At 38.0% G+C, this 26,314-nt stretch overlaps 1 protein-coding gene across 3 annotated transcripts in view; it reads right to left on the minus strand.

Annotated features, from left to right (window-relative positions):
• Nucleotides 1–2,068: 2,068 nt before the first annotated feature.
• RBM45 (RNA binding motif protein 45) overlaps nt 2,069–26,314 on the minus strand; it is a 31,092-nt gene continuing 6,846 nt past the window's right edge. Inside the window, exons 2-10 of one of the 3 annotated variants that reach the window (XR_012656638.1) lie at nt 26,066–26,188; nt 25,801–25,927; nt 24,024–24,155; nt 23,498–23,677; nt 22,319–22,448; nt 18,558–18,651; nt 17,996–18,162; nt 13,550–13,963; nt 2,069–2,318 (exon numbers count right to left, since the gene is read on the minus strand). Coding sequence is in view for 2 of the 3 variants with exons in the window: in XM_032768477.2 (XP_032624368.1) it covers nt 13,558–13,750; nt 17,996–18,162; nt 18,558–18,651; nt 22,319–22,448; nt 23,498–23,677; nt 24,024–24,155; nt 25,801–25,927; nt 26,066–26,188 (1,146 nt within the window). In the remaining variant the exon portion in view is untranslated. The remainder of the gene's footprint in view (nt 2,319–13,549; nt 13,964–17,995; nt 18,163–18,557; nt 18,652–22,318; nt 22,449–23,497; nt 23,678–24,023; nt 24,156–25,800; nt 25,928–26,065; nt 26,189–26,314) is intronic. The other 2 variants (XM_032768478.2, XM_032768477.2) reach the window with 2 other exon arrangements.

The raw sequence follows: 26,314 nt of genomic DNA on the forward strand, positions 1-26,314 counted from the left end.
ACAAGAAGTTGGGTAAGACTGGGACTGAATGTTGCAGGGAGAACTTCTTTGGGACTAGAAGGAGAGATGGGGACTAGGTGTGGGAGACGGTTACTGCATTAGCTCAAGTGGCAGAGATCTGCGATAGTTTTATCACGAGGGTCAGTACGTTAAAAATTTTTTTTTAAAAAGAAAGCTTTGTGGTGTTATTATGATGCCATATAATGGAATTTCTTTTCTGTTTGCTTTTTTAAAAACCTAGGAAGTTACACACAAAAAGCTAAAAACTACACTAAAAGAATATTAAGGTTGCAGAGTCAAACCTCAAAAATTTGGAAATGTTGCAGCGCAACATTAATTCAGCGACCTTTTATGTTTGCATTATGATACAGTAATTTCATGATTACATATTTTTTCCACAGGGCCCTTTTAGATTGTTTTCTGAGTTAAATATATTTACACACATTTGCCCATTAAAATTAAAAAAAGAGGAAGAACTTGCATCTCTGAATCAACCCTAAACCTTATGAACTCTTATTGCCTTTTTATACAATTAACATAATATTGCTTTTTACTGATTTTCTTTTTAGAGACTACATTGTTCTGGTGTGCTTATATCTAGCATGCTGTGGAGACAAATTCACACTGTCTGCATTCATCATATAATATTACACTCACATTTCATTGTAGAAGTGGACTCAGATTTCAGTGTGTTAAAATACTTGCTGCATAGGAAAATACTGAAAAATAAGTATTAAAATAGACTGCATTGAACTATTAACTCTAATTACATCAATCTGCATTCTTTTTAAACTATCAATTAATGGATGACTACCCAGGCTTTTAATGCTGCATTTTAAAAAAGTTGAGTGGCATTTTTTAAGCACCATCTACTGGGAAATTAAGTACTGCAGCTTAAAGGCAGTAGTAAATGGTAAGCAAGCATGCTTCCAATTAAAATTTTGGGGCACAAAACCACCACAGGTCTATCTTTGCCTTGATGTGTATAGGCCAGCAGCTATTCTTAACCCAACAGGATACATTACAGATGGAGTTTCACCTTCAGCCGTTTCTGATCAGTAATGTTACTCCATCCCTCTCTAATAATTTATTTTTAAACAAAAACGTTCATGTGAACTAAGTGATCTGGAAAAAAGAAGCTAACAACAGTGCATGAGCTTGATTTAGTGCATCTAGGTGCTGCCAAAACTTCTTCACACAAAGGTCAGCCAATGCACCCGTATCCAAATCTGGAACTCTCCCACTGAATCCAGTCTAGAGCGTTAGTCTATATGCACACACAGGGAAACAAAGCAGCATTTTCCTTTATGTGACCCAAAATCTGAACTGCTCTAGAGGTAACAGACCAGTGCACTAACCCGGTGAGCCATGCCTTTATGTTTTTGTTCACATGGATCCTTTAACAAATATTACCATTGGATGTGTATGGGAGTCGTCACATGTAGATACATGTGCAAATACTTATTTGAGCTATCTTTACGCAATATTTCAGCAGCAGCCACAACTGGAATAGTGAGTTGCTTAATAAACCATTATACTTCTTTGAAAAACGAGTGACTACAGTTGTTCAGATGGTATATATTTCATAGTGAAATAATGCACTTTAGAAAAAAAACCAACCATGATATTAATGATCACTGCTACCAATAACTAAAGTGGGCAATGGACAAGTTTCAGTGACCCACATCTGACTCCTAGTCTAGTGCCCTGCACACTAGACAACAATAAATCAGCATTTCATACTTTTGGCCCTAACAAAGGAAAGCACTCAAGAAAGTGCTTAAGTCCCCTCCCTCAAGAGGAAAGCTTTCCTGAATCTGGGCCTATCTGGACCAGGCTCAATCTTGGCAGAAACTGGTACCAATCTTTGAAATATTCTGCACCATTTTTTAAAAAATATTACATATATATATTTAGTTGTCATCCTAATTTGACTGTGTTAATGTCTGCACTTTCAATTACTCTTCAGTATGTACAGTCTGAGTCATTAGCAATTAACCAGTGAAACCATTAGTGTTGGCTCCTTTATTTTTTCCCCATCTTTAATGTGTTTATGTTAGAGGCAGGATTTAAACAAAAAATTTTATTTCTCTAATACAGAATGACAGACTGCTACAACAACTATCAGTTTACAATTAAAAATGTTGGCTAATTGTGGATTTAAACTACATTCTGTATTTTGAGTTTTTTTAAAATAAAGTGTTTTTTTCCACAAACATCAGCTAACAGTACAAAAAGCTGTCACTGTCCACAGGAACCGTGTCTAGTCATGTTTTCAGTCAGTCAGCTGAGGGTCATGTCATTATTTAGTCTCTGCTCTGTAGAAAGAACACAAGTATGAAGATAGTGTCAAAGATAAAATACCTATACTTATTTAAAAATACATATTATAATAAGGGTATGTCTTACAATGGCACTCCAACCCACACATAAAAGCCTGTCTATAATTAAAATATTTAGAGAAGCTAATACTCTATGTGTTCCCTGATCCTCTAACAAATTCTGTGTGAAAGCAAGCATTTTTTTTCTAAAACATACTGTGTATTATCTTGTGAATTAAATTATGTTGTAGTTCTTTATTAATAGAGTGCCTCTCTATTTTGGAGCACATTTGATTGCTTATACTGTAACCTCTCTGAATATTCATACAGAGAAAACAACATAAATACATGCATATTACTGAACTTTTCTCTTTTCTACAGATTTTTTTTAAACTTAAAAGCAAACAAAATCAAGGAAGCAAAATTATTCAGAACAAGGATGATATAACAGAGTAGGTTCCAAAGAGTTCTAGAAAAAACACATTATGGATTTTCATAACCTATTAAATTATTAGAGATTCCATTTAAAAAAGATTCTGGGAATCCAGCTAGGAAGACAGCAGAAGTAAATGACCAACATATGTATACAGAGGTTGGGGAGGAGGAAATGCAATACCACCTCTCTGTGCAGGGCTACTGAATTCAGCAACCAGGGTTTATTTCATTCTGTAAAGACTAGTTCCAGAAGTCTTGACTTTATATCTTTTCAAGATTTTGCTATTATACAGCTCAGCTTTTCTAAAGCACTTGTGCAACCCCATAAAAAGTGTTTGGTCAATGCTAATAGCTACAGTGAACACAAAAAATCCCACAATGTATTCCTCTGGAAAGTGCTGGATTCTCCCCTCCATTTTTTAATTATGGCATATTAGAGAGATAAGGTGGGTGAAAAAAAAATCTTTTATTGGACCAACTGTTCGCGAGAGACAAGCTTTTGAGCTTACACATGTCTAGGAAATGTACTCAGTGTCACAGCTAAACAAAGGGTAGAACAGATTTTTTAGCCTGTTGAGTACATTTCCCAGACCTGAAGAAGAGCTAGCTCAAAAGCTTGTCTCTCTCACCAACAGAAGTTGGTCCAATAAAGGTTACTGCCTTACCCACCTTTTCTCTCTATATGCTGGGACCAACATGGCTACAACAACACTGCATAGAAGTTATGGCATATGTCATTTTCATTACAGGAGTCAGAAACCTTCAGCCAAACATGAAATGCTTAGGTAAAGCAATGAGATTAAGGTAGAAAAATGCCAAGGTGAGGATGGGCGAGGAAGATAGATGGTCAGTATCAAGAACTTTAGGCATATAATCAGTTCTAAAAGGTTTAGAAGTAGGAGAAGCCCTCTGTACTTTAATCCATCTGCTCAAACACGGATTGATTTAAAACATGGTAATTTAAGTCACTAATTTTAACCTTAACATTTATTTGGACCAGTGTATAAACATAAGCAGAAACAGCCTCTACATCAAGAGCTTATGAATTTAAATCAAATAGTCAAAAGAAAGCCACTATTTTAATCTTTTTTATTTCTTTTAATTACTTCCCTAGACAATGTGAATATTCACTGGTTGGTATGAGAGCTGGAGCTTGTCATATTGATGAGATGGACTGGTTTGAGTAAATGTATGATGATTTACTAAATTCTTTGTAAATACAGGTTACATTCCTGATTATTATAATTTAAAAGTAGGGCTGTCAATCACAGTTAATGAATGCAATTAATGCAAAAGAAATTAACTAGATTTTTTTAAAAAGTCATGATTAATTGCAGTTTTAATCGCACTGTTAAACAATAACAGAATACCAATTTAAATTTATTATAAATATTTTGATGTTTTTCTACATTCTCAAATATTCTCATTTCAATTACAAAGTGCACAGTGCTCACTTTGTATTATTTTTATTACATATATTTGCACTGTTAAAAAGATAAACAAAGATTTTAATTCACCTCATAAACCCACTCAGTCCTACATCTTGTTCAGAGTTTCTAAGACAAACACATTTGTTTACATTTATGGGAGGTAATACAGCCTGCTTCTTATTTACAATGTCACCTCAAAGTGAGAACAGGCATTCGCAGGCGCTGTTGTAGCCAGCATCGCAACATATTTATGTGCCAGATATGCTAAACATGTGTATGCCCCTTCATGCTTTGGCTTGTAGGCTCTAAAATTTTACATAGTTTTGTTTTCGAGTGCAGTTGTAGAATTTTTTTAACATTTGTTAACTGCACTTTCACCATAAAGAGATTGCATTACAGTATTTGTATAAGGTGAACTGAGCAAGGAACCACAATACATTTAACTAATTCAATTTTAACTGATTTAATTATTAGAAATTGTATGTATCCCACTTAAAAAAATAAATAAAAACCACGGATTTTTGCATTACAAATGCACACTTCTTGAGGCGATATCTAAAGAAAACAACCTCAAAAGAGCCAAAAAAGTAAAACTTTTACTTCATTCTGATAAAATGTCAAAAAGATTATAAAATAAGTTCCATGGTTAATCCTCCTCTAGTTTTTATACTAGTTAAGAAGACAAAGCATCTTCACTATCCCATGTTACAATATAGCTACAGGCAAAAGCAGGTCTACTTGCTTTCAGTCTTCTGGTGATTCATGAGGTATGGGCAGAAGGGACTGTTCTGATCATCTGATCTGACCTGCAGCATAATACAGACCAGGGGTCGGCAACCTTTCAGAAGTGGTGTGCCAAGTCTATTTATTCACTCTAATTTAAGGTTTCACGTGCCAGTAATACATTTTAACGTTTTTAGAAGGTCTCTTTCTACAAGTCTAAAATATATAACTAAACTATTGTTGTATGTAAATAAGGTTTTTAAAATGTTTAAGAAGCTTCATTTAAAATTAAATTAAAATGCAGAGCCCCCTGGACCAGTGGCCAGGACCCATGCAGTGTGAGTGCCACTGAAAATCGGCACACATGCCATAGGCTGTCTACCCCTGATACAGATCATAGAATTTCATGGAGTATTTCCTGCATCAAGCCCATAACTTCTGCTTGAGCAATAACATCTTTTTTATAAGATAATCTTAATTTAATACCTTAAAATGATGGAGAATCCAACATGTTCCTTGGTAAATTATAGAGTTTAAGGACAGAAGAGACCATCAGGTTATCTAGTCTGACCTCCTGTACAACACAAACCACCAACACTCACGCTAAACTCAATAACCTAAATTAGACCGAAGTATTACAGCCCACAGGAGACTAGATAGTTACGTGCCATAGGCAGAGACTAGGCAGGACAGAGGTGCACCAGTGAAATGACAGGGAAATGATTAACTGAGACATACCAGCTAATCCTGACAAGCAACCCACATGCAAAAAAGGAAGGTGAAAATGTCCTAAGGTCACTGTCAATCTGACCTGGGGAAAAAGTTCTTCCCAACCCCACATACGGTGATCAGTTAGACCCTGAGCATGTGAGCAAGAATCAGCCAGCCGAGTACCGGAGAGAGAATGCTTGGTGCCACCTCAGAGCCCTGGCCCTTCTAGTCCAATGTTCCATATCCAGCTGTGGCCACCCCTGATGCTTCAGAGGAAGGATATCAATAAAACAAAACCAAAAAACCCAATACATACTGGGGGGAAGAAAGGGGAGAAAATCATTGCCCTCCAAGTGGCCAGCTGAAACTCTGAAGAATGAGCATTTAGGACATAAAACAAACCCTAAGTGACTCCCCAGGGTTGCTAAACCCTTCCCCCCAATCAGACTCCTAAATTTGTCCATCTCTCTCTTAAAACTCAAGTTGTTTGCCCCAAACTCCTATTGAGTTTTCTGGAACCTCACTCCTCTGATGGTTAGAAACCTTCTGATTTCCAGTCTGAATTTGTTCATAGGCAATTTATATCCATTTATTCTTATGCCAACATTGTCCTTTAGCTTAAATGGCTCTTTACCCTCCCCGGTATTTACAAAAGCTATCATATCCCCTCTCAGCCTTCTTTTTGCTAAGCTAAACAAGCCGAGCTCTTCCAGTCTCCTTTTATATATCTTAAAGGTGCTCCATTCTCCAGATCATGCCAGTAACTCTTCTATACATCTATTTCTGTTTAAAATTCATCTTTTTTCAACACAGGCTATCAATGTACGATGAGTCTTACCAAGTACCTTGTACAACGGCACTAAAACTCCTCTCTCTCTCTCCGGGAAATGCCTTCCCTGATACATCCTGGGATTGCATGTGCCTTTTTCACAGCCACATCACATTGGTGGCTCAGTCATCCTGTAATTGACCCACAAACTCAGGTCTCTCTACTCCTCTGTCACTTCCAACTGATGAGCCCCCCAGCTTGTAGCAGAAATTTTTATTGTTAATCTTAAATGAGTTTGCATTTTGTACTATTAAATTTCATCCCATTTCTGTCACTCCAATCTTCAAGGTCATCCAGATCTTCCTGTATAATATTACAATCCTCCTCTGTATTGATAATGCCTCTCAACTTTGTATCATCAGCAAATGTCATTAGCACACTCATATTTTGTGTGTCAGGGTCATTAATAAAAATATTGAACCAGACTTGTCTCAAAATTAATCTTTGAGGAATTCTAGTAACCTCCCTTCAGTCCAATAACTCATCCTTCAGCACAACACACTGCCTGCTTCCCTTTAACCAGTTACCTATCCACCTTACAATTCTTGTACTGCACCCCATCTTCCAAATAATTTCCCATGTGGCACCATGTGAAATGTTTTATTGAAGTCCAAGTACACCAATTTATGGCACTTCCCTTATCTAAAAAAAAAATCAGTTAGTTTCTCAAAGAATGAAATCATATTAGTATGGCATTATCTACCTTTGGTAATCACATGCTGCATTACATTTCCTTTACCATTTACCTCAATGAATTTAATTATTCTTTCCTTTAGAATTTGATCTAAAGGCTTGCATACTGCTAAAATCAGATTAACAGGCCTGTAATTGCCTGGATCATTTTTTTCCCCTCTCTTAAATAAAGGTCTGAAGTTAGCTATTCTTCAGTCACATGGTTCTACCTCAAATAGACAGATGTATTGAATATCCTTGCTACTGGACTAGCAGTCTCATGAGCCAGTTTTTTCAGTATTCTGGGGCAGAAATTATTCAGTTCCCCTGATTGGAGTGCATTAAACACTAAGTTTTTCTTCTATCTCTGATGTGGTAATTTCCGTTTCTAGACACTCATTTTCATCAGCAGTACTCCTTCAGGCACATGTCCCATAGTATTATTCTTACTGAAATCAGAAGCAAAAATATTCATTTGGTTTTGGGGCCATACCTAGATTACCTCTAATTTCCTTTCCACAAACACTACAGAGCAGCCGAACCTCATCCTTCCTTGTTTCCTCATGATATATTTTAAAAAAAAGATCATTTTAATTTTCTTGGCAAGAGCTAATTCAGTTTGACTTTTAACAATTCTCTCACTTTATTCCTACATTTTCTAACCTCTACAACTTAGCTTTCTTTGCTGATCAACCACTTTTTTCATTCGCTATAAATTCGCTGCTTACTCCTTTCTGAGGTGATTATTCATTCAGCTTGGGCTGGTGCCTTTGTGTACAAGATTTTTTTCTTTGCTTGGGATTCAAATTTCAGATAGTTTTTACACAGTTGATTTGAAGAAATTCCAAGCCTCTTCCACATTTAAGTTCTTGGGCTCTTTAGTCCAGCTGACTTATTTAACTAACACTCTTAAATTTCCTAAACTCTGACATTTTGAATTAAAAAATGGTAGCTGATTACCTGATTTTGATTATCCTTCCATTTAAACTGAATCATTTCATAACCACTCAATCCGAAGTTACTTCCTACAACTCTTCTATGATGTCCTTGCTACTTATTAAAACAGAATCTAAAATTGTATCACCTCTTGTTGCTTTGGTGACAATTTTATGAAGTTTTCATCTATCACATCAAGAAATAACTAGGCCCTACCAATACAAGTAGCATTTATTCTCCAAACTATATCCAGGAAATTGAAGTCTCCTATCATGACAATTCCCCAAAGTATTTCTCTCTACTATTGAAGAGATCTCTATCCACATGTGAATCTGACCCTGGGGGTCTACAGCAGACCCCTAACACAATCCTAATACAATTCTTCTCCAAAGAGATTTGGACCCGAACAGGCTCTGTTTTGTCCACACTATCACTTCATATTCCTTTAGTTTACGGCTTCGTTGATGCACAATGCTACCGCACCACTTTTACCTTTATTCCAATCTCTCCTAAACAGTACATACCATTCAATAGCTATGTTCCAGTCATGAGTGCTATTCCACCATGTTTTTGTAATCCCTGTAATATCTGTTTTAACCCTCCTGCTCAGATGTCCTATGGAAAAAATAGTTAATGGCACGCCTATTTATTTTTGTGTGCAAAATTATGCTAAAGTTAACTCCAAACTTTCCCTACAAAGGTCAATGTACAGTGACTTCAAGGAAAACCTCACCATCATCTAAAAGATACTCTAAACAGGACCTCTAATTACAAAGGTATAAATCACTCATAAAAAGTATTAATTACACAACAAGCCATTATCTAGATAATTTCATGACACAAAGTAAGACAAAGAAACATCTTTCTATTTTAAAGCATTGGAATTCGATCCATTTCAAAGTTCATAGAAAGTTTCAGAGTTCAACCTTTTTCCAATGCTTTCTAATGGGAAAAATCATTAAAATGGCAGTCCTTATTGAAAGACAACCACCTCAGTTATTCAGTGGAGATATAGAAATAAAACCACGACTTTTAAAAATTGGAAATTTCTTTTAAGGAGAACAGGAATTTGCACAGATATGCAGCATCTTCCTATAACATCTGTGCTAGAGTGTGAAACAAAGTTAAATAAACCAAAATGTTTTTTTCCCCAATATACATCCGTATATCTTTTTCAATAAAAAAGTTTTACACTTTTACACAAACTGTGACAGCAACGATCAAATTGTGCTGTAGCCAAATTGTGCTGTAGCCTTGGATTCCTATTTTAGCCAGATTCCTAAACCTGCATGCGAGAAGTTCAACATTTTAGGAAAATCTATAGCTACTGCTCAAAAACAAAAGTATCAAGAAGCTAGGAGTTACAGAATACTGAAAATGCAATCTGAGAGGCATAACAGTTTAAATGTTTTATATTGCCTACTGCAAGAAAACAAACAATTTGTTTCGGGGTAGGGGAGAGAGAACAGTGACCATATTTAATATATTAGAACAGGGGTGGCCAACCTGTATCTCTGGAGCCACATGCGGCTCTTCCGAAGTTAATATGCGGCTCCCTGCATAGGCACCGACTCCACAGATGGAGCTAAAGGTGCCTGGGGGTGCTTACTGCCCACTCCCTGGCTCTGCCACAGGCCCTGCCCCCATTCCATGCCTTCCTGCGCCCTGCTGAGCCTGCTATGCCATCTCTTCTCCCCCTCCCCACCAGAACCTCCTACATGTCATGAAACAGGTGATTGGGAGGTGTGGGGAGGGAGTGGGAGGCGCTGATTGGCAGGGCTGCCGGTGGGCGGGAGGCACTGGGAGCCAGCGGAGGGGAGCTGATGGGGGCTGCTGACGTATTACTGTGGCTCTTTGGCAATGTACTTTGGTAAATTCTGGCTCCTTCTCAGGCTCAGGTTGGCCACCTCTGTATTAGAACATTTAATTCTTAGACCTCTGGAATAAGGTACCCCAGATAAATAAGATCTAAGAATAGGTTACTGATTAGTAAACCACAATTTAGAAAAATAATTTAACCCTATAGACATAAGTCATAATCATGTACACATTACAGAAAAAAGCAAAGGGTGTCTACATTTGGTCACCGGTAGCAGTAAAAAGTGTTAGTTTTACAAAATATGTGCTTCCAGTGTGACACAATACTACTGAAAGGTCGTTCCTTTGAAGCACCAGTGCTAGCATTCCTACAGCAGCAGTTCAAAAGGGGAGCCACCATTTTTGTGTGCTGCATCCTGCTGGAGATGCACCATGGCTGCTTTTCAGATTTACACTGGGAGAAGGGAAAGAAAACAGAAAACTAAAGAAAAGGGAAGAATGGTCTGCCTCGCACCATTCCCCAGAGTTAAACAAAACTACTTTTTAGCTTGCTGATTAAACTTTTCCTGTTGTAAGAACTGCACTTGGTCCCCTTTTGTCCTCGTGTGTCACCACATTATGTTGTTTTCCATCTGTGCAACTCTAACTTTGCTTGTAGTATTTTAAATGTATAAGAAACAGCTCAGATATCTGGGATGAGTTTGAAGTGCTACAAGTTTGAACAAAATAATTTTTTTGTTCATAAACTGAGCAATCTTTGACACGGAATCAGCGGAGAAACATGGAACTCCACAATGCTGTTTAGTCACTTACTAAAACCACATTTTGAGACAAAAATATATTCCAAAGTCAGATTAAAAACACAAACAAACCACTGTTAATTTTAAAAGGCCATTGTGAAACTTAAGCGGAGCACCTACAATGCAGTCAGGTTGTCAAAAACTGGTGTGTCCTTATCTTGCAGACGTTTCATGCTATATTAATAGCAGACTTGCTACTGCACGGTAGAGTTTACATTACATTACTGGCCATCCTTGATAACTATGAATATTTAGCAAATTCCTCTGTAGTGGAGGAGACATTTTAATTTTATGCTTTGAAGTGGAAGGACAGCATTACAAAGCCTAGACCCAAGGCTCAATACTCTCCTCAACATCATGCACCCCAACTACACATGGTTTATGAAATGTAGACTTCCTTCAGAAAACATATGAAAACCTTTTAGGCAACAACTGAAATAAAAGGCCCTTCTGCTCCTAACCACCATCGGAGTGTATCTTCGCCCACTGCCTCCAAAAACCTTTGCTCTGACTCTAATTATTTTGGTCCTCTCTCTCATTCCAGAACTTTACACGCCAAAAATTGCAGGCAGAAAGCATATCCAATATACTCACTAGATAAAGTCACAGGAAAAAATGTTGTCCTGCACGGACAGAACTGGAATCCTGAAATTGATGCTCCTGCTCCTAGACCAGGGGTTCCCGAATTTGGTTCGCAGCTTGCTCAGAGTAAGCCTCTGGTGGATCATGAGATGCTTTGTTTACCTGAGTGTCTGCAGGTACAGCCACTTGCAGCTCCCAGTAGCCACGATTCACCATTCCCGGCCAATGAGAGCTGTGAGCAGCCATACCTGTGGACACTCAGATAAACACAGTGTTTCACAGCCCGCCGGGGCTTACCCTGAACAAGCCGCAAACCAAGTTTGGGAGCCCCTGTCCTAGACACCTCTAAGTTATCTCAGTGCAACTCTTCCTTATATTTTAAGTCCACTTCACTTGAAAACCCTCAAAGATTCTCTCTTGGAATCCTAAAAAGATCTTCACAAAATGGAAGGAGGACTACACCAACTGGATCTTCAATAGTACTACTTATTGTACATGGAGGGGAATCCCGACAAAAAAGATGCACAACATTCTTTGATTAACAACAGACAGGATCCTGACCTCATCTGTGATATTTAGCTTCTTAACTCTGCCAAGCTCCATCAAAAAGGAGCCTGAAAAACAGATGGCTTTAAGCCCCAAACTTCTCTCTATGGAGCAATCTCTGCCTGAGGAATGGAATAAAAAGCTTCAGTAATAATCTCTAATAGTCACAATGTAAAACCATTAGACCTAAGAAGATTTATTATACCCTTTCCTTCTTTTTAATCCAAGCAACCCCAGATCCCTATTAAACCCTTATTCAGAGGCACCCAATATTTACCTCCCTACTTAAGACATGCACGTTAAGTGAGACATGCACTTTGCCAGCCTGTATTAGCTATAGCCAAATACACCTTTACCCCAATATAACGCTGTCCTCGGGAGTCAAAAAATCTTACCGTGTTATAGATGAAACCACATGATATCGAACTTGGTTTGATCTGCTGGAGTGCGCAGCCCCGCCCCTCCGGAGCACTGCTTTACTGCGTTATATCCGAATTCGTGTTATACTGGGTCATGTTATATCAGGGTAGAGGTGTACTAGCTATCACACTCCATTCTTTCAACTCCAAATATAAGTGGCATAAGTAATTTGACGGGTAATTAAGTATGGAATTGAATCCAGCACCTCACTGTCTTGCTTTTGCTTAATTTATAATAGGAATTCATAATTTTAAATAGTATTCTGGCTGGTGTGCTACAGAATCTAGAGTAACAGACCTCTCACAATGTGCAACTCATCACCTGTTTTCCAGTCTCATTCTTTGGTCTTGCCAAAGATCTTTCCTAAACGGATTTCCCATTTTAGGTACATACCGGAGCACTCAGATGCCCATTATCCCACAGCTAAACTTTTACTTACTGATGATAACCCATCCCTCCTACGTTTGGGGGAGGTGAGGAATAGCCTTCACAGTTTTTATCTTCTCTATATATCTCACCAAATGATAGTGGAACACACACAATTTTGGTCTTCACAGATGCACATATGAAGAAATTCCTTTCCACTCCTTACCAGGAGAAATAACCTAGACTTACTGGGTAGGATTTTCAAAAAAATACCTAAATGATTTTGGAGAACAAGTTCCATCAATTTTCAACAGGACTTGTGCCTTAAGTCAACTGGGTGCTTTTTAAAAGTCTCTTTCATTCTCCCTTTTCTGGGAAATACTATAAGACACATTTACGCTATGGCTTTCCGCTAGATGGCCCAGAAACTTTTAGGTTCTCACTTGGGTTTCTTCTAAGATCCACTTTATTTACCACTTCTTTCCTCTATTTCTTCTCTTTTCTCAGACCTCAGGTCTTTGGACTTACCTACCATCATTATGACAGGTGGTGTTCTTTAGTGAAAGAATGATACAGAGACTGATCTCAATCATATCCTTTATTTTTCTATATTTTTCCCTCTTTAAAATGCTCAGCATTGATACATTATAAGTACATAAAGTTAATCATTTTCATATGGTTGTCCAGACTGATATTGATCAATTGGTTTATGTTTAACTGTATATTTTTAAAAATAAGCTTAAAATAAGTTTTATTTTAAAAAATACCTACTAAAAATTAAAAATATGCTTTTGGGCAGTGATCTTACATTCCAAATTCATCATGAATCAAGTTTTTAAAGACAAGTTATAAATTTCTTTAAAACTGAGGTTATAACTGAAATAGTGTTACCAGAGAATAACAGAGGACCCACCATTTAAACTAGCTGAATTTTAGTTTATATCCAGACGAAGTACTTACCCATGACGTCAGTAAGTTCTTTGACGTTTGTTAGATTCTTCTGCAGGTGAATCTGCCAACATTACTTTAAGCCTGACACCATTCACAATCTTGCCATGTAATGCAGTTATGGCATCGCTAGCACTTGTTCTGTCTGCAAACTTAGCATAGCCCACATTTTTTCCTGTCACAAGGTAAACTTCTATAAGATGTCCAAACCGACTAAAAAAAAAAAAAAAGATAGGACTGAAATGACACATTACATAATATTTACAATTTGTAAACGCAGTTGCAGCACCGCAGCCTACCAATACAATATCTTCAACAAGATAATTTAACTATGATAGTAAGTTTTATTCTTGTACACGATATCTGATTTTGTGCTGCCCTTCCCCCATCTGTACTTTTCCTCCCTTTTAATAGTCCTGGCAGATGCTGCAAGAAATAGGAAAGAATTGTTAGGCCACATTCTTTAAGCACTCCCACAATAAAAATCACCTCATATCAGTGCTTTACCCAACATTTAAAAAACAAAACAAAAACAAGTAAACCTGATCAACATCATGATCACTACAGGTGCTGTGGAAGTGACACTTGGTACACGGTAGTCCTTCTGACAACTTCAGAAAGGATGTCTGTGGGCGAGTTTACTTATGTCCTATGTGAGTGGACTATATTTGATCACTTGTGATTTACATTTGAGAAGACCTCAATAAAGCGCCTTAAAAATAAACATTAAAAACTTATCATAGAAAGTCCTACTCTCCCAAGTCACCTGAGGGCTCCAAGACAGAAGCTGATGCACAGAGAGAAGACAAGACAAAATGTACTTATATGTAATATAAGTAATATGTCAGGTCATAATATTGGTTGCAAAGACCATGAAGAATAGCTTCCTTTACCTTCAGACTCTGACTAAGGTAGTCCAGTAGCCCAAGTAGGTATATTTCAAATTCCACACAAACTAGCACTGGGGTTTTCTGTTTGTCTGTTTTTAAAAGTGGCTTGACTTTTAAAAGAGCTGTCGCTCAGTTACATCAATACCGCTGGCAGACATCAGAACAGGGGAATGTTGCCATGTCCCTTAATACATACAAAATAATCCAACAAAGGTGGTAGAGCAAGTCTAAAACAAGTTTTAAAAAGGTGAAATGGGCAAAAATTGCCTCCCAAGTCTTTGATACTAATATGTCGGGTACCCTCAAATGACTTTTGGAGGCAGGCCAGTAGTACAAATACAATTACATTACTTCAGGTCAGGTTTTAATTATACCAGAAGCAACTTCCTGAATCTACATTGTTATGCAGCTTTCCTACAACCTCTCAAATAATAAGCAGTTAAAATTTCAAGCTGAAATAGCTATGTGGTACCATAAGAGCATGAAGTACTAAAGCTTTCTGAAAATAAAGTGTATGAAACTGGTAACTTGACTTCAGGGTTATCTGCACATCAGGTTTAATAACTGGCAGCACAATATTGACATTTGTTTGGAAATGGACCATAATTTATTGAACATAAGAATGGCAAAAGTGGGTCAGACCAATGGACTTAACTACCTTGACTAATTTTGTACCATTTGCAAACTTTGCCACCTGTCTTCCAACAGCGGCCAATGCCAGAGGCTATTAACAGAACAGGGCAATTATCCAGTGATATGTCATCCAGTCCCAGTATTTGGTAATCAGAGGCTAACGTCACTCAGAGGATGGGGTTACATCCCTGACCATCCTGCCTAATGTCATAGATGGACCGACCGATCCTCCGTCAACTTAACTAATTCTTTTTTTGAACCTCATTATAATTTTGGCCTTCAAAACCACCCTGGCAACAAGTTCCATAGCTTGACCGTGCATTGTGTGAAGAAGTACTTCCTTTGTTTTAAAGCTGCGGCTTACTAATTGCAGTAACTCCACACTTAAAGTAATCCCGGTTAACGTTGTTTTGTTGTTACGTTGCTGATCAATTAGGGAACATGCTCGTTTAAAGTTGTGCAATGCTCCCTTCTGACGTCGTTTGGCAGCTGCCTGCTTTGTCCACTGCTTGCAGGAAGAACAGCCTGTTGCAGCTAGCTGGTGGGGGCTTGTGACCAAGGTGGACCAGCAGCCCCCCTATCAATCAGCTCCCCGCTTCCGTGTTCCCTGTGCCGCAGCCGCCGAGCAGGCTATCAATTGCCAGGCAGGTCAGCTGTCCCTCCCCCCACTGAAATGTGCTGCTCCTGCCCTCTGCCTTGGAGCTGCTCCCAGAGACTCCTGCTTGCTGTGCAGGGAGGAAGGGAGGAGGAGTAATGTCAGGATGTCTCCCTCCCCCCTGCACCCCGCTTTCCCCTTCTCCATATAGAGCAGGGAGGGGACACAGATGGAGAGAGACAGAGAGAGCTTGGGGCAGCAGCTGTTGTTTCAACTTCCTGATCCACTTAAAAAGACAATGCACTTAAGAGTAGGTCAGCTTACTTAAAGGGGCAGTGTGCATCTCTCTTTCTTCTACACACAAGGTATGTGTCTGTCATGCTATCATCCCTCCCTTGCGTTCATGCTGCCTTGTGTGAGAGGCTACATTAACAACGTGTTAACCCTTGAGGGCTCAGCCGAGTGCTAGTTCATCGTTTAGCAGCAAGGCATTCCCTGGGAAATATCCCTCCCTCTTCCACCCTCTAACTTCATCACCTCAACCAAGCTTCACAATCATCATAGCTGTGAACAATATTAAATTGTTTGTTTAAAACGTATACTGTGTGTCTATCTATATACTATATAGTTTTTTGTCTGGTGAAAAAAATTTCCCTGGAACCTAACCCCTCCTATTTACATTAATTCTTATGGGGAAATTGGATTTGCTTAACATTGTTTCGCTTAAAGTCGCATTTTTCAGGAACATAACTACAACGTTAAGCGAGGAGTTACTGTATATTGGGTAATCCCTGGTTCTTATGTTATATGAAGCAGTAAAACACATCCTTATTCACTTTCTCCATACCTGTCAAGATTTTATAGGCCTCTATCACATCCCCTCTTAGTCTCCTCTTTTCCAAGCTGAAAAGTCCTAGCCTCTTTAATCTCTCCTCATATGGGACCCGTTCCAAACCCCTAATCATTTTACTTTCTCCACATCACTCATGATTTTATATACCTCTATCACATCCCCTCTTAGTCCTCTTTTTACAAGCTGAAAAGTCCCAGTCTTTTTAATCTCTCCTCATACGGAAGCTGTTCAATACCCCATATCATTTTTGTTGCCCTTCTCTGTACCTTCTCAAATTCTAATATATCTTTTCTGAGATGGTGTGATGAGAATGGCACACAGTATTCAAAGTGTGGGGATACTATGGATATATCTCTATCTATCTATCTATAGTGGAATTATATTTATTATGCCTTTCCTAATGGTTCCTAACATTGTTAGCTTTTTTTTGACTGCCCTGCCATATTAAGCAGATGTTTTCAGAGAGCTATCCACAAGGACTCCAAAATGTCTTTTCTTGAATGGTAACAGCTAATTTAGACACCACCATTTTGTATGTATATGGAATTATGTTTTCCCAATGTGCTCAACATTGCATTTATCAATATTGAATTTCATCTGCCATTTTGTTTCCCAACCACCCAGTTTTATGAGATCCCTTTGTAACTCTTTAATGCCAGCTTTGGATTTAACTTGAGTAATTTTGTATCATCTGCAAACTCTGTCAACTGTTTATTCTTTTTCCTCTTTCTAGATCATTTATGTATATGCTGAACAGTACTGGCCCTAGTACAGATCCCTGGGGGACCCAGCTATATATCTCTTCACTGTGATCATTTCTTCTGATCCTTTGCTTCCTGTCTTTTAACCAGTTTTTGATCCATGAGAGGACTTTCCCTCTTGTCCCACGACTGTTTACTTTGCTTAAGAGCTATCTTGAGGGATCTTGTGAAAGACTTTCTGAAAGTCCAATTACATTATATCAACTGAATCACCCTTGTCCATGTTAGTTGACCCCCTCAAAGAATTCTAAAAAGATTGATGAGGCATGATTTCCCTTTACAAAAGCCATGTTGACTCTTCCCCAACAAATGTTGCTCATTTATGTGTCTGATAATTCTGTTCCTTACTATAGTTTCAACCAATTTGCATAGTACTAAAGTTAGGCTTATCAGCCTGTAATTGCAAGGATCGCCTCTGGAGTCTTTTTTTAAAAACTGGCTTTACATAAACTATCCTCCAGTCATCTGGTACAGAAGCTGACTTAAGTGATAGGTTACATATCACAATTAGTAGTTCTGCAATTTCATATATGAGTTTCTTCAGAATTCTTCGGTGAATACTATCTGCTCCTGGTGACTTTTTACTGTTTAATTTATCAGCTGATCACTTGTATTTGCTGTGGGCTGTCTCATGATTATGACCTGGTTTGATTTCAGTATTTATTCTAAATTTTTCAATATTTATTCTATTATTGAAGTTATTTTAATCACTAAATGGTACCTTACCAGAATACATCCTCCAGTACATTTACAGGTAAGGGATGAGGATAAAACACTATGAAAAGCCTTTCCTTCACAGAAGTCTCAGGAGGAACCTTTTTTTTGCGTGATGGAAGTACAGCATCTGTTTGGGGCTGAGATAACTGAGAGCTAGAACTTCCGCTGTAAGGTTGCTGAAACAAAAATAAAATGTAACGAAAAAGGTAACAGATTAAAATAAAGTGAAAATTTCCATTTTATCTGATTTAGTACTCTGTTACTGTTGTAGGACATTAAAGTCCTGGATTACATATGGGCTCTCTGACAGCCACATGATTAACTGACGTGTTTTTCTTGACTACCTCCCTAACAGTACTTTTCCTGGGCAATACATCCAGTTAAGATCATACCACCTTTAAAGAGTACAGAAAAGCACAAATCAACCCACCACACTTCAAACAAAATCAGCTCCTAAAGCAGTGACAAGGGTAAGAGGAAAAAGATGGGATACAATCGCTTATTGCACATTTCAAGGTTCTACAACAACTGAAGAGAAACGACATCAAAGGTATAGAGTGTAGATACTTACAGAAGATGTATATTGCTGACCAACTAGATTATTATGTGACACCATTGATGACACCTGTGAAGTCACCAGCTGTGTTGCCATTTTTCTGATGTGGCTGTAAGAAGAAGTAATCATAGACTCTGTCTTTACAGCAAAATGTAACATTACTATAATCTTAAGAATTTCACATGACAATTTGTTTAAAATCAAAGTTTTCAGAGAAAAAACTGATCAAGAAAACATCTATTCAGTTTTCCTTGATATGTGCTGAGAACATCCAGGAATAAGTAAATTGTTGCAAATTTATATGAGTACTCTTGTTAGATCCGGAATACACTGAAATACCTGTATCCCAATGTTCTATACTCTTTTCCTATAACATGGCCTTTCAGTTATCACTGTTGCTTTAATAGAGAGACAATATACAAACCCAGCTCATGGAGTTAAACTCAGCTCTTTACGTTGCCTGAGAGAAGTAAAAATCAGTTTGCTGGAAACATTATTTCTTCCCTATAATTTTCTTATCCATCTTGATAGTGAAGGTAAAACAATTTACATTTTTTGCTTGGACTAGCAAGTTTTTATATTTCGCAAAGCAGGAATAAGGCAAACCTCTTCACATTTTACAATTGTGCGACTCTTAGAATTAGGTATTAACAGAAGCATTAGAATGGCTTTACAGTATGGCATGCTGGCTCAAACTACATGCACTTCCACACACCCAAGTTATGTATTTTCTCTTAAAGAGGACATGCTGAGGAAAAAATATTGGGCTATGCTTACTTTGGGAGTTTTGTTTTCTTGCTTCTTATGATACATAAACAATTTTTATTCTACTTTTTTTAACCTTATAAATATCAAGAGTATTAAATCACTGCCCTCCCAGGTTTGGCCGAAAGTCTCCTGGAAGAATTTGAGCAAAGATAGCTCCCCCATCACTTAACTGAGCAAAAAAATTACTCCTGGGGGAATTCTGCGCCACTAGTGTACGTGCACAGAATTTATGTCCCCCACAGATTTCTTTGCCTCCCTGCAGAAAAATGACTTCCCACATCTATGCAGCCAGTGGCCTGTGCTCCCCAATGCCATGCTGAAGCCTCCACATTTATTTGACAAATAAAATTTCCATAATTTTGCAGAATTGTAATATATTGTGTGCAGAATTTTTAATATTTTGGCACAAAATGCCCTCAAGAGTAAGCAATGGTGTTGAATCTTTAACAATGATTTTTCATTCTTTGTCAGGTGTTTTGGTCAGGTCATTATCTATCTTCAACTCCCTTCCCCTGATCTGCTCAGGTTCCACTTCCTTGGTACTCACGCTACCAATATCCTATTAGCTCTACAGTCAACCAGAGTCTTCTAGGAAAATAAAGACAAAAACCTGCTTCTAATATAAAACCCACTACCCCATTCTCATACTTCTTTATACATCGCAAGCTAGTAAAAAAGGTTCGGTCACACTTTACAAGTCATCTTAAAATAAAAGGAATGTTTTATCTTTTCTTTTCCCTCTTGAAAAGTAGCAGCAATGTTTGGTGTCTAAGGCCTTCTCTGGGATTGTCCCCTGTGTGGTGCAGTGAAAGCCAGCTATGGTCTGGTAAGGGATTAATAGTCAACTAATTACAGTACAGGTACAACAGATTACCTAATTAGTTGCTTCCCAGCCAGAGGGGCAGGATGGGAAGCATCAGGTAATAATTTAATGGACACTTGGGCCTCATAAAAGGGGAGAGAATTCAGTCTGAAGGGAGGAACCACAAAGACTTGTGAAGAAGCCTGAGCTAGACTCAGCAAGAGAATAGACACCTCAAAGAAATATTTACCCCACCTTCCTTGTCTACCTCAAGAAGACACTTTGAAGGGCCAGTGCTCATGGCCAAATCTGGAGAGAAGACTCCACAGTAACTAAGGAAGAGACAGAAGACACAGCCCAGGAGAAGGGCAGATTGATTGAGAGTGTTTTTGGACATTAGTTTGAGCTTTAGCTGCCCAAAAGGGACTGGACTTCTGAAGGGCTGAGTTGTGCATGTGACATTGCACTCCATAGGATTTTATAAAAATATGCTAATGAGCATGAATATAATGTAACTGGAATATGCTTCATGCAAAAGGTCTCTTGTAAGGTATCATTACAAAGTTTATAATCTACTGAGTGTGGTCATCCTATTTGTATAAATGTATCATTCTTGTACTTGAAACTAGAAATATGAAATATAACTCTGAGGTCCTTATGATACATAAACAATTTTTATTCTACCTTTTTTAAGCTTATAAATATCAAGAGTATTAAATCACTGCCCTCCCAGGTTTGGCCAAAAGTCTCTTGGAAGAATTTGAGCAAAGATAGCTCCTCCATCACTTAACTGAGCAAAAATTGTATTTTTGTAATTATGCAAAGTGTGGGCCATTAATGGTGGTTTGAAATCTTGATGGCTCCCATCAACTTGGAAAATTGGTGTAAATAGCTCCGTTTACTTGCAAGCCTTCCTGCGAGTCAAGCCTGGAAGAATGAAGGCTTGGGGTCTCACAGGACATATGACCATATCACCAAGTACTGGAATCCATCTAAAACCTGGGGCTATTCCATTTAGAAGGAGGGGTGGGGACCCAGAAAGACAAAAGATTCTCACCTTGTGCCAAAGCCATATAAGGGAGTGGAACAGAACAAAGGATATTCCAGTCATGAGAAATCCCTAGCTACCACCTAAGCAGGAAAAGGACTGTCCCAGGGGAAAGGATTGGGCCCAGACCAGGAAGGAGTCCAGTCTGTGAAAGAAGCTTATTAGAACATCTCTGAGTGTGAGACTTTATCTGTAATCAGTTTCTTAATGTATTAGGCGTAGACTTGCATGTTTGTTTTATTTTGCTTGGTAACTTACTCTGTACTGTCTGTTATTACTTGGAACCACTTAAATCCTACTTTTTATATTTAATAAAATCACTTTTGCTTATTATTGAACCCAGAGTTAGTGACTAATGCACAGCTGCTTGCTCTCCCAGGTATTTCTCTCTATCAGTGTTACAGAGGGCGGACAATTTATGAGTTTATTTTGTATAAGCTTTATACAGAGTAAAGCAGATCTATTTGGGGTTCGGATCCCATTGGGAGCTGGGTGTCTGGGTGCTAGAGACAGGAGCACTTCTTAAGCTGTTTTCAGTTAAGTCTGCAGCTTTGAGGCACGTGGTTCAGACCTTGGGTCTGTGTTGGAGCAGACTGGTGTGTCTGGCTCGACAAAGCAGGATTCTGAAGGCCCAAACTGGCAGAGAAAATGGGCTCAGAGGTAGTCTCCGCACATCAGGTGGCAGTCCCAAGGTGGTCTCTGTGACCCAACCCGTCACAGTGAACAAAGCAGAGGGGAAGAGGGATAGCTCAGTGGTTTGAGCATTGGCCTGCTAAACCCAGGGCTGTGAATTCAATCCTTGAGAGGGCGATTTAGGGAACTGGGGTAAAAAATCTGTCTGGGGATTGGTCCTGCTTTGAGCATGAGGATGGACTAGATGACCTCCTGAGGTCCCTTTCAACCCTGATATTCTATGATTTATGACCAGAAACGGACATAGGAGACAAAGATTCCCGTAACTTTGCCCCCTGATACCACAGCACCCTGAAATATCTTACATTTCCGAAGCACCCACTATAGAAACAAAGTTGTACAGTGGTAGGTTTCATTTTCTTGATTTTTCCTTTTCCCCTTGCCTTTGTAACAATTTTTCAAAGAGAAACATTGCTCTCCAGAACACAGAATTACAGCTTTCCACCTATGTGGGTTGGTACTTACTCTAGTCCGTCGCTCCCATCTTCAAGGAAAGTTACACCTAGACGATTTCCAGGAGGATATTCAAAACCATGTAGCTTGTATTTGGCATATATAGCTGATGCTGCAGTAGTATACTGAATCACAGCATGCCCTAAAGATGGATGAAACATACCAAGATAATGTAGAAAGTGTATAAGTTGAAATCTTCAAAAGCACTACTAAGAACAAAGTGTACTCAAACAACACAGCAGGGTACAACACCAAATTAGTCATACGCACTCCAATACAATGAAGTCTTTTTACTGCATCATCCAACTCATCTTTAGCAAAATCCAAAAACTGGGTGATTGAACAAATCTTTACAGCTGAACCTGAAAATCATCTGATATTACTGCCTTTATAGAATGCCTATAAAAAAACCCTCCAAAAGTTAACAGCTATTTGTAACCACTAATTTGTACACAAATATTTTCCTTTTTAAGTGTAGTTATTCTCTGAAATAAGTGTTTAAAATGTAGGGTTCCTGTTTGTTGTATCAATGATTTCCATATCAAATTTGTCAGCTTAAAAGCAGGAGGTAGTTCTTATAACCAGCAATTTAAGCCACTATGTTCTTCTGAATCATGCATCATCAACACTAATAATTCGGTACCAGCAATTTAGTTAACAATACTATAGATGATAATATAATCCAGCTCCTTCTCCCATAGCTATACTGGCTCTGCGGGGCTAGCTAACAGGCTTAAAATTGTAAAACCTTATTTTAAGATGGAATCCATACATTACTTTGAGGGCATGATGAGAATTCAACAAAGCAAATGCATGGGTTTTTTTCTTAACAGAAATCCTACTCATCTTTGATAACATCACATCTGATGCAGAATCTGTTAAGAAACAGCTTTCATTTGATTTTTGACTTCTGAGCAAATGAAATGTAGAGATGCTGTGGGTTGCTTCCCTACTTTGTAAATATTAGGACCTCTCAGGGATCTAGTTAGGGATAGGATGTAACTGTTCAGTCTAATAGGTCTGTTCAGAGGAGATGTGGAGTAGAAGAACAGCGTGCAGGACCAAATTTATGTATCTTCCACTACCAAAGGGCTACATCATTCTGTACTGAGAAGGAAGAGGAAGAGAAGATAAAATATTTTAGAATCAAAACAACAGAAAGACAGACGTTCTTTTTGTTTTGTTATTTACCATGGTTAGTATGCGGATCTCGCTGAACATCACAATACTCCAGTCCTGGGACTAGATCAAAGAGGAAGAACAGCTGCTCTTGTACGAAGGGGAGTCGCGATACCACTGACAGGCGTTTTGAAACAGATTCTCGAACTCTGGTCTGACTCTTTTCAAAACTACCAAATTCTGGCTGCCCTTCTCAAGAACCAAAACAAGACACATTACATGTCACTATCCTACTGTACCTTGACCATTTCAATAACATTTTTCTAAAATGTTTCTAGGACCTAAGTCATGTTATTATTAAAAAAAGGATATTTATTTCAGACAACCAATGCAAAGGCCAAATGTAAAAAACCCCTGAACAATATCGAAACTAAGTGTTTGAGTTAGAACCAACAACCAAAAACCTGGACCTACTATTTATATGCATCTCCATTTTGCCTCTCTCTGAATATACCTCTATTTCCATAACACTCTTTCCAATTTCTGTGTGATCTTATCCAGAATTACCAGTCACTGTTAATGTGAAGTTATTACTTACCAAAGGGAAACACACTCCCTCTAAGTTCATGCCCCATTGGCTCCTGCCTCATACTACTGCTACTGCTGTAATATTCACGCTCAGAGGATTCAGATGGCTTATTTTTAGGTTCAGCCAAAATGGCCCTGTAACCTGGAACAAGTAACCACATATTTCAAATTTCATCATGTATTTTTCAAACATCTATCACCAGAAAATGTTCTTTTAAGCATTGTATTGAAAAACATTACAGACAGAAAAATTAGTTACTGTTTCTTTAAAAAAACAACTACTATTCTATCACTCATGAAGACGGATACAATTAGAAGACTGGAAGCAACATAACCCATTATCTATCCCATTCAGAAGTACAGGACTCAAAGATCATCTTGGAAATACTTGTCAGAGGGGCAAGAAGTAGCTGAACATCTGTGCAGCTTCAGTCTACCTTTACCCACCAAGATCTGTGCTGAATTAGGCACTCCACCTGTGTAAGCTATTTGGTCTGGTCTCAGACCATCTAACTCCTTTCATTCTGGCCTCATGGACCCGGTTTTAAAGAAAAATACTAAATTTGTTAACAGGCTGATATACTTGTGTGCTGATATAACCTTAACTCTCATTAAATGAAGTGTTTGCGTGTTCTAATTTTAGTTAGGAATAAAATATTTAAGAGAATTATAAAAAATAGGTGCTTAATTGATATTTGTGATTAATTGGGCACTACATAGTCCAAGACTACACAATTAATTTATTTCATTGTATTAAAAACATATCAGTCCACAGTTTTGGGCACATCTTTATACAGTATTATACAGCTTTTAGATACTGGTTTTAACTGTTAACTCTCCACCACAACTCTCTCAGAACTAAACTTTACCACACCTTGTTTATACTAATTTGTTTGCAAATTTGTTCTCTGGCTTTTTGAAGGCCCATATAGGAAGATTTGAAGAACATTCTTTACTGAAACCACAGTAACCATGTCAGCACTACTGATCGTCTAATATGTTCAACAAGGCTTTATGCAGAATATTGGTGTTTCCTCTTGGCTGTGTGTGTAAAAGGACAAAAAGAAAAACATCACAGATCATCTGAGGAGCATGAAGCACTACAGAAAGGTGTATTTTATTATTACAGAGAGAGAAACTAGGGCATGAGAGGTTAAATGAAATGCCAATGTCACAGGAATTCTAGTTCTGTCAATCTTGTGCTCTAAGCACTAGACAACAACTTTAACTGCAACAAATGTTAAATCATAAGACTAAGTGTGCTATATTCTGAAAATAGTGAAACATAGTATTATTAATATCAAATGCAATTTTGTTTAAATAACTGTAGTTACAATACATTTTACTGTTGTGTTTGTGCATTATTATATATTCCTTTTATTTTGAGCATCCCTTGAGAACTTCATAGAAGTTCATCTGCATAAAAAATGTGTGTGTCTATACATGTACATGTATGTGCTGCACTACAGTCAGGCTATTTTACATCAACAGAAGTCACTGCAGTTCATTCCCAAAGCCCTTTCACTGTTATTACTTTAAATCTAAGACCTTGATCCTGCAAGTACTTTCACAGGTGACTAGTCCCATAGAACTTAATGGTACTACCCACATGCACTGTTTACAGTACTTGGTTCTGCAACCTGTGGCCACCAGTGCATTTACCCCATAAATAATTTTGCTGCTAATAAAACCGAAGCCAGAGGCTGCCGTACTTGGACCTATACTAATGAGTTCACAGTTTCTCATAATAAATGAGTGGTGGGGGAAAAAATCAGTCACATTCTTACTTCGATCACACTCTTCTATTGCCAGGGCAGCTTGGGATGGTTTTAAATACCTCACATAGCCCAAACCTTTACTTTCTCCTGTGGTCTTCTTCTTAATAATGCTACAATATTCAATGTCTCCAAACACCTAGGAGATTTAAAAATTGTAAAAACAATTTTATCCAACATTTCTGAAGTTCATAAAATTTTACATTTTAATCTACTGTCAAAAATAACCTGAGAAAATGCAGTTGGATGTAATGAATAATTAAAACTCAACCAGTACCTTAAACTTATTCCTTAGATCTTCCTCTGTATAGGACTTCGGTATCATAACAAAGATGCGTGTAAGCTCTTCATCTTCAACATCTCGGTGGCTTCCGGAAGCTCTGGACTGGGCAATGAACACCTAACAGAGTTAAACACAATGTTAATTACTTGAGAAAAGTGTAAATATACATGAAGTCAGGAAAAATAATGTCTTCAAATAGCTTTGCGCTTATATTTGCATTCTCTGACTACTCCTGTGGCAAAA

This window comes from Chelonoidis abingdonii, chromosome 10 (genome assembly GCF_003597395.2).
Source record: "Chelonoidis abingdonii isolate Lonesome George chromosome 10, CheloAbing_2.0, whole genome shotgun sequence".
In the NCBI taxonomy this organism is placed as follows: Eukaryota; Metazoa; Chordata; order Testudines; family Testudinidae; genus Chelonoidis; species Chelonoidis abingdonii.